At 43.5% G+C, this 15067-nt stretch overlaps 1 protein-coding gene across 1 annotated transcript in view; it reads left to right on the top strand.

The window, feature by feature from the left end:
* DIP2A (disco interacting protein 2 homolog A) overlaps positions 1-4410 on the top strand; it is a 94443-nt gene extending 90033 nt beyond the window's left edge. The window contains exons 36-38 of the mRNA XM_082840101.1: positions 851-1025; positions 1551-1674; positions 2230-4410. Coding sequence (XP_082696227.1) covers positions 851-1025; positions 1551-1674; positions 2230-2482 — 552 coding nt within the window. The 3' untranslated portion in view covers positions 2483-4410. The remainder of the gene's footprint in view (positions 1-850; positions 1026-1550; positions 1675-2229) is intronic.
* Positions 4411-15067: the final 10657 nt, after the last annotated feature.

The raw sequence follows: 15067 nt of genomic DNA, 5'->3' as shown, positions 1-15067 counted from the left end.
TGTTATGCCTGCGTACAGCACCTGGTCTAGAGTAACGGGACAGGTGGGACCCAGTACCTGGTGGCCAGGACGGCAGGTGGAGCCTGGGTGCCCAGGCTGGTCTGTTTCGGTGGGAATGGTCTCAGCTCCCAGTTCCGGGCCTGGGGGCCAGCATCCTACACTGCTGAGGGCAGCACCCACGGGTGTCCACACACACTGCCTGGCCCCTGACCAGCTGGGACAAGGGTATGGGTGGACCTGGGGCTCATGCCGCATCGGCCAGGAAAGGTGTCCTAGTCCCAGGGCTGGGTGTGCTCTGCCTGGGGCCTCGCCCCAACCCTACCCGCTTCCTGGCCAGCTGGGCCCAGGCCTGTTAGGGCAGCAGTGGGTCCCAAGACAGTCCTGGCAGGTCTGCCCCAGGCCGGGACCCATGTGGCCACGCTGTCTCCTCTTTCGGACCCTGCTTTTGGGGGATACCTAGAGCCTGGTAGTCAGTCGGGAGCCGCCTGTGGGTCCTGGAGGGCCCTGGCTTTAGAAGGGTGCCCTGGGGGCCCGTGACGCTCTGGGCACCGTTAGCCCACGTGCGGGCGGGTCTGCGCCCCGACTCTCGCTGGCCCTGTGTGCGTGTGCACGTGCAGGTTGCTCCCGGTACATCGCTGTCCCACAGGCGTCTCTCCGGGGTCCAAGGAGGGGAACGGTTCGTTTGAAGGAGGACAGTCGCTTGCTTTCCATGCCTGTTGTTGTAACTTAGTTCGAGTGCCCCGTCCCCGCCCCTGCCCCACCCCCGTGTGCTGTGGCGTTGCTGCCGTGAATCGGCACAGACTGTGCCGGGCACCGTGGCGACTGACCCCCTCGTCCCCTGGGCCCCCAGGTCTGGGTGAGTAGCCCGCACAACGCCACTGGGTACTACACGGTCTACGGGGAGGAGGGGCTCCACGCCGACCACTTCAGTGCCCGGCTGAGTTTCGGAGACACCCAGACCGTTTGGGCAAGGACTGGCTTCCTGGGATTCCTCCGAAGGACAGAGCTCACCGACGCCAGTGGAGGTGAGGGGTCCCTGTGCAGCCCCATACCGGCACCTGAGCCCTATGCGGGTGGCATCTTGGGGGCCCCCGCTGACTCACCTCGCCCCTCGCTAGGAGCTCGTGTCTCTAGGTGCCCTGACACGGTTTTCTCTGAAAATTACTCTTTTTCCTTCACTGGTCTTGGACCCCAGCCTCTGTGGAGGATGTGGGGTTGCTGGCAGAGGCTGTGGGCCCCCCAGGCTTAGCCGTGGGCGCGTCTCGCTAGCCATCTGTTGGGCCCTTCCCACACGGCCCCCCAAGCTTTCAAAGTCCCTTGGCCACAGCACGCTGGCCAGATGCCATCAGAACTTTTGGGAGCCCCTGTAGCTGCTGCTTCGTTTCCAGAGATAGCAAAAGTTTTTGTTAAATACATATTCAGACGTGGGCGTAACTTCTCTGAATCTCAGGGGGCCGAGTGTGGCAGGAGGCTGTTGTCAGGCAAGGTTTGAGTCGCCAGCCATCGGCACCGCGTGCCGTGCTGAGGTGGGCGAACTGTGCTGTCCACAGAGCGACACGATGCGCTGTACGTGGTGGGGTCTCTGGACGAGACGCTGGAGCTGAGGGGCATGCGCTATCACCCCGTCGACATCGAGACGTCAGTGGTCCGGGCGCACAGGAGCATCGCCGAGTGGTGAGGGCCTGGGGCGCCTGTCGCCCAGCTCTCTGGGGCCAGGGCAGGCACTTTGGCCATGCGGGTGAGGCAGCCACCTGCCTCTCCAGGAGCAGACCCCAGACACGCTCTTGGGATCACGGGCCAGAGACACCTGGTTTGGGTTTGCTTGTTTTTTCCTCTTCCTAATCAGTCTTAAGCTAAGAGTCTGTCCGCAAATGCACAGGCAAAACGTGAGAGCTCCATGGTTATCCTGAAATGCTTCTGCTTTTAACATGAATTTCCTAATTTAAATGGTTAAGACTCAGGATTTCTTCACTTTCTAGGGAGCTTGCCTTGGGAAAGGTACAGCTTTCGACATCACATATTCTTGATTCTTAGCGAGAACTTTAATTAGAATAGATATTCCTGTAAAACACACTTAACTTGGCCTTTGAGTTGTAACTGACCTTGAGCAGGAGGGTGACGTCAGTGAACCTACTTTGGTTTTTTCCACTGGTCTCTTTCTGATGCCCTTTCCCAGCCCCCAGAGCCTGTGCCCGACCCCGTGTGACACGGTCCGCCTTCTTCCTGCAGTGCCGTGTTCACCTGGACCAACCTGCTGGTGGTGGTGGTGGAGCTGGATGGACTGGAACAGGATGCACTGGACCTGGTGGCCCTGGTGACGAATGTGGTGCTGGAGGAGCATCACCTGGTGGTGGGCGTGGTGGTCATCGTGGACCCAGGTGTCATCCCCATCAACTCCCGCGGGGAGAAGCAGCGCATGCACCTGCGTGACGGCTTCCTGGCCGACCAGCTGGATCCTATCTACGTCGCCTACAACATGTGAGCACAGCTCACACCCCAGCCCTGAGAGGGGCCTCGGGGCGTGTCGGAGGTGCTAGGATGTGTGAAAACACGGCAGCATCTGCAGCCCCCAGGGAGCGGACCCCAGGCCCTGGGAGCACGGTGCCCTGCCTTCTACGCTCTTACAGGTCCATCTCATTTTAAAAACCACTTCCTGAGTTATTCAAAGAAATCTTTTTATTATCAAGGACATTTACAGAAGCATGAATGTCAGTATTTTAACAGATGGGGTGACTGGGAAAGAGGCCTGGTGTGGGCACTGCAGGAGCTGCAGGTGTGAGTCTGCACTTTTTTAGGCTGAAAATACAGTTCTCAATTTTAAAAATTCAAATGTTTTTTCCCACTTCAAATGACGAGTTCATATATAGAATTTATGCTAGGAGGAATTTGAGGCCCAAGTACAGCTGTTTCGATTCTGATTCACAGGAAAGCGTGGAGCCCAGAAAGGCTGGTGGACAGGAGTGAGCCTGGCCTGGCCGCCCTGCCCACCTTTGGGCCCCAGACCAGGCATTGGACGCACATGCTTCCTCTCTTGAAACAGGTGTGCACGGCTGTCTGCCTGTGTGGTCACTAACACTCGACAGGGGCCATCTGGGGCCGTCAGGTGAGGTGCTCTGTTTCGGAAAGATAAACCAGCATTGAGTTTTAAACCACTTTCTAAGTTTCTGATTTCTTGCTCTTCAACTGAAGTGCTTGTTTTCATAACCACAGTAGAAGGTCTTCTCACTGCACGGAAGTGTACTGAATTATTATTTTTATTCCACGTCAACAGATGTGGAAGCCCCGGTGGGGTGAGGTTTCCGTCCTCGGTGATGTCTGCTGAGCACCGGCAGTGCAGCCGAGGGGCCCAGCCCAGGAGAGCCTTGCCCCTTGCTGTTGCGTTTTGAGTTGTGTGCCTGTAAGATCTGGCCAAATCATGTTCAGTTATTTTATTCTAACTTGACCAGACTGAGTGGTATAATACTATAGTAAGTCTAAATCAAAGAAGAAAACGTGATATCCTTTAGTTACTTCTAAGAATTGGAAGTGAAGCTCAAATCTAAGACAGAGTATTTTTGTATCACTAATGAAGAGTATGTTACCAGTTGTCGGGGACTGAGGGTGGGAAAGTTTATGAATCATGCATGCTTCCTAGAACAACCAGGCTTTTCTGGAATTCGCCTGGATCAGTGCCTAACAAAGTTGTTACTAATTCTCTACCACTTTACGTTCTCCACCAAAAAGGCCCGGCTCGCTGGGCCAGCTCTCACGTGTGGCTCGTATTCGGCTCCAGGTGGCTTGCGCCCGGTAGCTGTCGGCCTGCGGCGTTGGCCCGCAGTGTGGTGGGTAACAACATACTGGAGTTTGCATAGTCCTCTTGTAATTGTGTACATAATCTGTGTAATTTATTGTTTGACATACAGAGGTCCTAGGTGTTGACTAATGGGCATTCCTTATAACAGAATGGCCAGCAGGGGAAGAACTACCCAGCCTTGTATGTTGCAGTTTTATAACAAACAAATATTATAAAATTTTTGTATTGAAAGGTCGGTGGCAGTAAGACAAGGTGTCTTGTAAATTAAGATTTTAAGAAGCATTAAAATGTTTTAAAATTACTCTCTGGGAATTCTGTATATCACACTAAAATTTTTATATCATTATGTTAATAAAGTTTTTGACTGTTTGTAATTCTGCATTTTGAAATGTGTGAAAAGGTTTTTAAAATTACCCCAAATACGATGTATTTTATTATGCATTCTTCTTTCCTGGATATAAAAGCATTTATGCTACAGCATAAAATCTACAAAGCACATTAAAGTATAAAGAAGAAAATTTAAATCTCCCATAATCCTACCTCTCGGTGATGACAGCATTAGTACTTGATGTAAATCCTTTCAAGGATTTATTTTTTCCTTTAAAACACCTTTACAAAATTAGGATCGATTATTATAATTTTATAATCAGCTTTTGTAGTTAATAAATTAGACTTTTAATCTGTTACATATATTCTTCTAAATGTTTTAATGACTGTGTCATATGGGAGGGGGGCTTGACTGCATGCAGCTTGTATTCACTCGCTTGGTGTCAGCATCGTTTCAGCCGTGCTGCCGTGAACCTCCTCGCGGGTGTGTGTTCAGACGCAAGACCTGCCTTGGGCTCAGTTCCTACAGGTAGAGTTCGTGCCAGGTGTGAAGCTTTGGGCGCCCCTGCCCTCGGAAGCACACAAGGCAGCGTGGGAGAAGCATTTTCCTGGCAGCCTGAGAGCACCGGCAATAAATAAATAAGTCCTTGTCAATTTGATAGTCAAATAAGTATCATGTCTAGTGATGCTGAGTATGTTTTCACGTGTTTGTGGTCATTTTAATTTCTCGTTTGATGCGTTCTATTTGGCAGGGGGTTTTTTTTAATTCTTTTTTAAAATTTATTTATTTGGCTGCGTTGGGTCTTAGTTGTGGCACGCGGGCTTCTCTCTAGTTGTGGCACACAGGCTCCAGAGCACGCGTGCTCAGTAGTTGCGGTGTGCAGGCTTAATTGCTCCGCGGCATGTGGGATCTTAGTTCCCCGACCAGGTATCGAACCTGCGTCCCCTGCATTGGAAGGCGGATTCTTAACCACCGGACCAAAAGGGAAGTCCCTCAAGGGTTTTTTTAAAATCTTTATTGGAGTATAATTGCTTCACAATATCGTGTTAGTTTCTGTTGCACAACGAAGCGAATCAGCCATATGCATACACGTGTCCCCATATCCCCTCCCTCTTGAGTCTCCCTCCCATCCTCCCTATCCCACCCGATAGGTCATCGCAAGGCACCGAGCCGATCTCCCTGTGCTGTGCTGCTGCTTCGCACCAGCCAACTGTTTACATTCGGTAGTGTGTATATATCAATGCTGCTCTCACTTCGCCCCAGCTTCGCCCTCCCACCCCACGTCCTCAAGTCCATTCTCTACGTCTGCCTCTTTATTCCTGCCGTGCAACTAGGTTCATCAGTACCATTTTTTTTTTATTCCATATATACGCATTAGCATACAGTATTTGTTTTTCTGACTTACTTCACTCTGTATGACAGACTCTAGGTCCGTCCACCTTACTACAAATAACTCAGTTTCGTTTCTTTTTATGGCTGAGTAATATTCCATTGTATATATGTGCCACATCTTTTTTCCCGCCCCCCCCCCCCCCGGTCTGGAATGGCTGCTCCAGCTCTATTTTATTTTTATTTTTTTAACATCTTTATTGGAGTATAATTGCTTTACCATGGTGTGTTAGTTTCTTCTTTATAACAAAGTGAATCAGTTATACATATACATATGTTCCCATATCTCTTCCCTATTGCGTCTCCCTCCCTCCCACCCTCCCTATCCCACCCCTCTAGGTGGTCACAAACCACCGAGCTGATCTCCCTGTGCTAAGCGGCTGCTTCCCACTAGCTAGCTATTTTACGTTTGGTAGTTCATATATGTCCATGCCACTCTCTCACTTTGTCACAGCTTACCCTTCCCCCTTCCCATATCCTCCAAGTCCACTCTCTCGTAGGTCTGCGTCTTTATTCCCGTCTTACCCCTAGATTCTTCATGACCTTTTTTTTTTCTTAGATTGCACATATATGTGTTAGCATACGATATTTGCTTTTCTCTTTCTGACTTACTTCACTCTGTATGACAGACTCTAGGTCCATCCACCTCACTACAAATATCTCAATTTCGTCCCATTTTATGGCTGAGTAATATTCCATTGTATATATGTGCCACATCTTCTTTATCCATTCATCCGATGATGGGCACTTAGGTTGCTTCCATGTCCTGGCTATTGTAAATAGTGCTGCAATGAGCATTGTAGTACATGTCTCTTTCTGAATTATGGTTTTCTCAGGGTATATGCCTAGTAGTGGGATTGCTGGGTCGTATGGTAGTTCTATTTTTAATTTCTTAAAGAACCTCCATACTGTTCTCCATAGTGGTTGTATCAATTTACAATCCCACCAACAGTGCAGGAAGGTTCCCTTTTCACCACACCCTTTCCCGCATTTATTGTTTCTAGATTCTTTGATAACGGCCATTCTGACCGGTGTGAGGTGATACCTCATTGTAGTTTTAATTTGCGTTTCTCTAATAATTAGTGATGTTGAGCATCTTTTCATGTGCCTCTTGGCCATCTGTACGTCTTCCTTGGTGAAATGTATATTTAGGTCTTCCGCCCATTTTTTAACTGGATTGTTTGTTTTTTTGATATCGAGCTCCATGAGCTGTTTATGTAATTTGGAGATTAATCCTTTGTCTGTTGTTTTATTTGCAAATATTTTCTCCCTTTCTGAGGGTTGTATTTTTGTCCTGTTTATGGTTTCCTTTGCTGCGCAAAAGCTTTTATGTCTAATTAAGTCCCGTTTGCTTATTTTTGTTTTTATTTCTGTTACTCTAGGAGGTGGGTCAAAAAAGGTCTTGCTGTTTATGTCAAAGAGTGTTTTTCATATGTTTTCCTCTAAGAGTTTTATAGTGTCTGGTCTTACATTTAGTCTTACGTTTTGAGTTTATTTTTGTGTGTGGTGTTGGGGAGTGTTCTAATTTCATTCTTTTACATGTAGCTGTCCAGTTTTCCCAGCACCACTTATTGAAGAGGCTGTCTTTTCTCCATTGTACATTCTTGCCTCCTTCGTCGTAAATTAGGTGCCCATATGTGCGTGGGTTTATCTCTGGGCATTCTATCCTGTACCATTTATCTATATTTCTGTTTTTGTGCTAGTACCATACTGTCTTGATCACTCTTGCTTTGTGGTATGGTTTGAAGTCAGGGAGCCTGATTCCTCCAACTCCGTTTTTCTTTCTCAAGATTGCTTTGGCTATTTGGGGTCTTTTGTATTTCCATAAGAATTGTAAAAATTTTTGTTCTAATTCTGTGAAGAATGCCATTGGTAGTTTGATAGGGATTGCATTGAATCTATAGATTGCTTTATATAGTCATTATAGTCATTTTCAAAATATTGATTTTTCCAATCCAAGAACATGGTATATTTCTCTATCTGTTTATGTCATCTTTGATTTCTTTCATCAGTGTTTTATAGTTTTCCGAGTACAAGTCTTTTGCCTCCTTAGGCAGGTTTATTCCTAGGTATTTTATTTTTGTTGCAACGGTAAATGGGAGTGTTTCCTTAATTTCTTTTTCTGATTTTTCGTTGTTGGTGTATAGGAATGCTAGAGATTTCTGTGCATTAATTTTGTATCCTGCAACCTTACCAAATTCATTGATTAGTTGTAGTAGTTTTCTGGTGACATCTTTAGGATTATCTGTGTATAGTATGTCATCGGCAAACGTTGACAGTTTTCCTTCTTCTTTGTCCAATTTGTATTCCTTTTATTTCTTTTTCTTTTCTGATTGCCGTGGCTAGGACTTCCAAAACTATGTTGAATAAGAGTGGTGAGAGTGGACATCCTTGTCTTGTTCCTGATCTCAGAGGAAATGCTTTCAGTTTTTCACCATTGAGTATGATGCTTGCTGTGGGTTTGTCATATATGGCCTTTATTATGTTGAGGTGGGTTCCCTCTATGCCCTTTTTCTGGAGAGTTTTTTTAATCATAAATGGGTGTTGAATTTTGTCAAAAGCTTTTTCTGCATTTATTGAGATGATCATGTGGTTTTTATTCCTTAATTTGTTAATATGCTGTATCACATTGATTGATTTGAGTATATCGAAGAATCCTTGCATCCCTGGGATAAATCCCACTTGATCATGGTGTATGATCCTCCTAATGTGCTCTTGGATTCTGTTTGCTAGTATTTTGTTCAAGATTTTTGCATCTATGTTCATCAGGGATATTGGTCTATAATTTTCTTTTTTTGTGATATCTTTTTCCGGTTTTGATATCAGGGTGATGGTGGCTTCGTAGAATGAATTTGGGAGTATTCCTCCCTCTGCAATTTTTTGGAAGAGTTTGAGAAGGATCGGTGTTCGCTCTTCTCTAAGTGTTTGATAGCATTCGCCTGTGAAGCCATCTGGTCCTGGACTTCTGTTTGTTGGAAAATTTTTAATTGTGGTTTCAATTTTATTACTTGTGATAGGTCTGTTTATATTTTCTAATTCTTCCTGTTTCAGTCTTGGAAAATTGTACCTTTCCAAGAATTTGTCCATTTCCTTGTGGTTGTCCATCTTATTGGCATATAGTTGTTTGTAGTAGTCTCTTATAATCCTTTGTATTTCTGCAGTGTCAGTTGTGATTTCTCCTTTTTCATTTCTAACTTTATTGATTTGCATCCTCTCCCTTTTTTTCCTGATGAGTTTGGCTAAGGGTTTATCAATTTTGTTTATCTTCTCAAAGAACCAGCTTTGAGTTTTATTGATCTTTGCTATTGTTTTCTTCATTTCTATTTCATTTATTTCTGCTCTGATCTTTATGATTTCTTTCCTTCTGCTGACTTTGGTTCTTTGTTCTTCTTTCTCTAGTTGTTTTAAGTATATGGTTAGATTGTTTATTTAAGATTTTTCTTGTTTCTTGAAGTGAGATTGAATTGCTGTAAGCTTCCCTCTTAGAACTGCTTTTGCTGTGTCCCATAGGTTTGGGTCATCATGTTTTCGTTGTCGTTTGTTTGTATGTATTTTTTAATTTCTTCTTTGATTTCTTCAGTGATCTCTTGGTTATTTAGTAGCGCACTGTTTAGCCTCCATGTATTTGTGTTTTTTTCATTTTTTTCCCTGCAATTGATTTCCAATCTCATAGCATTGTGGTCAGAAAAGGTGCTTGATACGGTTTCAATTTTCTTAAATTTGCCAAGGCTTGATTTGTGAACCAAGATGTGACCTATCCTGGAGAATGTTCTGTGTGCACTTGAGAAGAAAGTGTATTCTGCCATTTTTGGATGGAATGTTCTATAAATATCCATTAGATCTATCTGGTTTATTATGTCATTTAAAGCTTGTGTTTCTTTATTTATTTTCTGTTTGGATGATCTGTCCATGGGTGTAAGTGGGGTGTTAAAGTCCTCTACTATTATTGTTTTACTGTCAATTTCTCCTTCCATGGTTGTTAGCATTTGCCTTATGTATTGAGGTACTCCTATGTTTGGTGCATAAACATTTGTAATTGTTATATCTTCTTCTTGGATTGATCCTTTGATCATTATGTAGTGTCCCTTATCTCTTGTAACATTCTTTATTTTAAAGTCTATTTTATCTGATACGAGTATTGCTACTCCAACTTTCTTTTGATTTCCATTTGCATGGAATATCTTTTTCCATCCCTTCACTTTCAGTCTGTATGTGTCCCTAGGTCTGAAGTGGGTCTCTTGTAGACAGCATATATATGGGTCTTGTTTTTGTATTCATTCAGCTGGTCTGTGTCTTTTGGTTGGGCCATTTAATCCATTTATACATTCAGGGTTATTATCAATATGTGTGTTCCTATTACCATTTTCTTAATTGTTTCGTGTTTGTTTTTGTGGGTCTTTTTCTTCTCTTGCGTTTCCCGCTTAGGGAAGTTTCTTTAGCATTTGTTGTAAAGCTGGTTTGGTGTTGCCGAATTCTCTTAGCTTTTGCTTGCCTGAAAAGCTTTTGACGTCTCCATCGAATCTGAATGAGATCCTTGCTGGGTAGAGTAATGTTGGTTGTAGGTTTTTCTCTTTCATCACTTTAGGCATATCCTGCCACTCCCTTCTGGCCTGCAGAGTTTCCACTGAAAAATCAGCTGATAACCTTATGGGGATTCCTTTGTATGTTATTTTTTGTTTTTCCCTTGCTGCTTTTAATATTTTTTCTTTGAATTTAATTTTTGTTAGTTTGATTAATATGTGTCCTGGTGTGTTTTTCCTAGGGTTTATCCTGTATGGGACTCTCTGTGCTTCCTGGATTTTGGTGACTATTTCCTTTCCCATGTTGGGGAAGTTTTCGACTATAATCTCTTCAGATATTTTCTCAGACCATTTCTTTTTCTCTTCTTCTTTTGGGACCCCTGTAATTCGAATGTTGGTGCATTTAGTGTTGTATGATACTCAGTTTCAGTAATGAAGAATTCTTTTTTGTTTTTTTTTTGTTTTATTCTGGTTTTTTGGCTGCACCATGGCATATGGGATCTTAGTTCCCCAGCCAGGGATCGAACACCCCCTGCATTGGAAGCACAGAGTCTTAACCACTGGACAGCCAGGGAAGTCCTGAAGAATTCTTTTAATAGGTCACTACATGCAAAATTTCAAAACTTCTTGTGCTCAAGAGGAATAGTCTTTAAATTGTCCATGCAGGCGGCTGGGTCACCCCCCCTGCTGTGGGTGGTCTGAGAGCCTGAAGCCTCACCCCAGGTAAGCTCACTCCCTTCCTCACTCTGATCCTCCCCCTGGTCTGCCTTTCGGGGTTCAATGGGGGAACCTTTTTACATGAGGCCGTGAGATGGTTTGGAAGTAAAATTTGCCAGGGGCAGTGCGAAGTGAGAAATTGAGATGTTATTCTTAATTTTAAGTGCCAACTGAGTATGGTGCACCTTACTCCCCAGGCTCTGAAATGGACTGAAAAGGCCAGATATCATGAATGTTCATTACAGATGCCACAAGCCCAAAGTTGAAGAAGGGCCAAAAGGGGCCAGATGAAGCTTTGAGGGGAAAAGGGGGCACAGAGGTATTGTCACCTGTCACCACCCCCTGCAGCAGCGAGCTGGATTTGCAGGTATGTGCACCCAGGTGCTGCAGGGCTCCAGGTGGAAGCAGCAGGATGGAGGCTGTCTGGAGGCTGTTGTGCTCTGATGGGGTGGAGCACAAGTTCAAAGACAAGCAATGCTTAGCATATACTTTACATGAGAAGATAAAGAAAGAAGGTCAGCGTCTGGCATGATGGCCTGAGAAGCTCCATAGACATGCTTGCCAGCAAAATGGGTGAAAATTATTTTTTTTTAAACTTTTAAGCCTTTGGAAATGGTCCTAAGTGTATACAACAAATGAAGAAATGTCTATACATGAAAGTTCATTAATAAAAGCAAGAGTCTGTTATTTGAACCAAGACTGCTCCTCCCCTCCCACCTCCCAGCTGAGCCAAGCAGAAATTCCACTCCAAACAGGTACAGCCAAGAACACAGGCTCCTGCCCCCAGTTACCTGTTGATGCAGCTAAGTTCTGGGTGAGTGCAAGTGAGAGATGAGAGATCTCTTCTTCCATCCAGCCTCTGCTCATGGAATGGAGCCTCTACCTTGGGTAAAGTGCCTCTGAGTGTACAGGGCCCTGGGTGCCCTTCCCAGCTCTTAAGATGGTGGTTCCATACCTGGAGAGGCAAGCTGGGAGGACCTTAGGCTACTGCCCCCAACTCCACTGAGTGCTTAGCTCCTAAAGCAGCGGTGTCACTCAGAAAGACGTGCGCCATTGTTCTCACTCCCAGGCCCAGAACCCTGGCTTGGAGATTTTGCCTTGGGGGAGAAGCAAGCTATAAAACAGGTATCTCCCCATCTCTTCCTAAAGGAACTGACTTCATTTGCACCAGAGCGTGGAGAAGTTCAATCATAAGGACACTCTCAAAAGCAGTACAAGTGTGGTGAAAGGCAATTGGGAGGAAGTTCATCGATTCAATGAAGATACAAGCTAACTTGTAGGCCAAGTAGTTTGCAGGAGAACCAGGGAAAGAGACCGGTAGGAAGAGCCCTCCTGGGGTTAGAACAAATCTCAAACACTGACTTTGGGAACTATTTCTTCAATAAATCCTGAATTGGATCACATTCAGCTATAGAGCAATTTATGCCCCCTGAGCATGCTGAAATGATAGAGCAGTCAGCTGGCAGTCGTTGGAACTTCACAGCTGGGTGTGGTCAGGGAAAGGGACTGGAGAGACCTGCCAAAAGCACCATCAGCCCAGGGCGACTAAGCCTGCCCAAGGCCGCACCTCCTTGAGGGACAATAGCAGAAGCTTCTGCAGGGGCCGAGGGGAAGAGATTTCACTGAAGTAATCCAGCCAGTCATTAAACAAAGGCCTGGAGGGAGGAGGGAGTGGCAAGAACCAGGCGTTGCTACAATGTATTATCTAAAATGCCCAGTTTCCCCCCAACCATGTTACAAAACACGTAAAGAAACAGAAAAGTATGACTTATACACTAGGAAGAAAAGGACAACGACAGATAATGCCTGTGAGATTAACCAGATGTCAGATTTGAAAGTAGCCAAATATGTCACAGAACTAAAGGAAACCATGATTAAAGAAGTAAAGGTATGATGGCAGTGTCACATCGAATAAAGAATACCCATAAAGAGATTAAAATAAAATGTTAAATATAATGTATAATGTTTTATATAATGTAAATAATATAGGTATCATATAAACATAAATGTATAACTACAGATATCATTTATATAAATGTAAACCAAAGAGAAATTTCTGGAGTTGGGAAAGTACAATCACTGAAATGAAAAATTCACTAGAGGGGCTCAACAGTAGTTTTGAACTGGAAGAAGAAAGAATTAGCAAACTTGAAAGTAGATTGATAAATATTATGCAATCCAAAGAACAGAGAGGGACAAAAGAAAGAAGAAAAATGAACATAGTCTCAGAGACACGTGGGACACCAAGCTCACCAACAATATGTGTAATGGGAGTACCAGAAGGGGAAGAGAGAGAGAGAAAAGAGCAGAAAAAAATTCAAAGAAATAATGGCTGAGAACTCCCCAGATATATTGAAAACCTACACATCAGGGAGCTCAAGAAACTCCAAGTAGGATAAACACAAAAAGATGCACAGACATATGGTAAAAATACCGAAACACAAAAGAGGAAACCTTGAAATCAGCAAGAGAGAAACTATTTTCATTTACTAGGGAACCCCAATAAGATTGATAGCTGAATTCTCAGCAGCAATAATGGAGGCCAGAAGACAGTGGGGTAACGTATTCAAAGAGCTGAAAGAAAAAAACTATCAACCAAGAATTGTACCTTTCAAAAGTGGAGGCCAAATAAAGACATTCCCAGATATACAAAAAACGATTGAATTTGTTGCTAGCCAACTTACATTACCAGTAATACTAAAGAAAGTCCTTTGGGCTAAAAGCAAGTGACCCCAAATGGTAACTTGAATTCACATGCAAAAACAAAGAACACTGGTAAAGATAAAGGTAATTATAAGATGATATAAATGCATAATTTTTTCTCCTTAACTGATTTAAAAATCAATTGTATAAAATAATATGATTATAATGTAATCTTGGTCTTATAGAAATAAAATGTATGTGTAATATTTTTGCCAATAACAGTACAAAAGAAGTTGGTGGGAGCAAAGCTGTATTGGGCTAATTTTAAGATGGTAAAATAATAATTATAACAATGTACTGTTGGGTTTGTAACATTAATAGATGTAATATATATTTAAAAATCATAAAAAGGAGGAAAACGGAATAGAGATATATAGGAACAATGTTTCTGTATCTCACTGGAAGTAAGCTAGTATAAATCTGAAGCTGATTCTGATAAGTTAGGATGCGTACCACTAAAAAAATAGTGAAAATATCAGTCAAGAAATTCAAATGCTTCATTAGAAAATATTTACTTAATACCAAAGAAAGTGGTAGAGGAGGATTAGAGGCAAAAAAAGAAAGAAAAAAAAAAGACACGAGACATGCAGAAAACGAAAAGTACAGTGGCAGAGGTAAATCCAACTATATCAATAATAACAGTAAATGTGGGTTAAACAATTCATTCAAAGGGCAGATTTTTCAGACTCTGTGTGTATTACCCTACTATATGCTACTAACAAGAGACATGTTTTAGATTCAAAGATACAGATAGATTGAAAGTAAAACAATGGAAAAAGATATTTCATGCAGGTAGCAACCACGAGAAAGCTGTAATGGCTTTACGAGTATTAGATAAAATACACTTTAAAAAAAAATATTTACTAGAAGAGATAAAAAGGGACATTTTATAATGATAAAAGGACCAACCCATTAGAAAGACCTAATAATTATAAATATGTATGCACCTAACAATAGAGCACTGAAATATATGGAGCAAAAACTGATAGAAAACAAAGGATGATATTGGAGACAGCAATACACATTTTCTATAATGGATAGAATAACTAGGCAGAACATCAAAAGGTAATGGAGGACTTGAACAACACTATAAACCAACTAGACTTAAAAGACATCTATAAAACACTCTACCCAAGAACAGCAGAAGGGACTTCCCTGGTGGTGCAGCGGTTAAGAATCCGCCTGCCCGTGCAGGGGACACAGGTTTGAGCCCTGGTCCGGGAAGATCCCACATGCCGCGGAACAACTAAGCCTGTGTGCCACAACTACTGAGCCTGTGCTCTAGAGCCCACAAGCCACAACTTCTGAGCCCACATGCCACAACTACCGAAGCCTGTGCACCTAGAGCCCCTGCTCCGCAACACGAGAAGCCACCACAATGAGAAGCCCGCGCACCGCAACGAAGAGTAGCCCCCGCTCACCGCAACTAGAGAAAGCCTGTGTGCAGCAACGAAAACCCAATGCAGCCAAAGATAATTAATTAATTTAGAAAGAAGATGTAATAGATTCTGTTTCAAAAGATAAAATGCATATACAAAGCTTTAAAAAAAAAAAAGAACAGAATATACATTCTTCCTAAGTACACATGGAATATTCTCTAGGCTAGGTTGTATGCTA

The sequence above is a fragment of the Leucopleurus acutus genome (genome assembly GCF_964270905.1).
Source record: "Leucopleurus acutus genome assembly, chromosome: 5".
Taxonomy (NCBI): domain Eukaryota; kingdom Metazoa; phylum Chordata; class Mammalia; order Artiodactyla; family Delphinidae; genus Leucopleurus; species Leucopleurus acutus.
The sequence above is the reverse complement of the archived record's forward strand: the minus strand, read 5'-3'. Positions and strand labels throughout refer to the sequence as shown.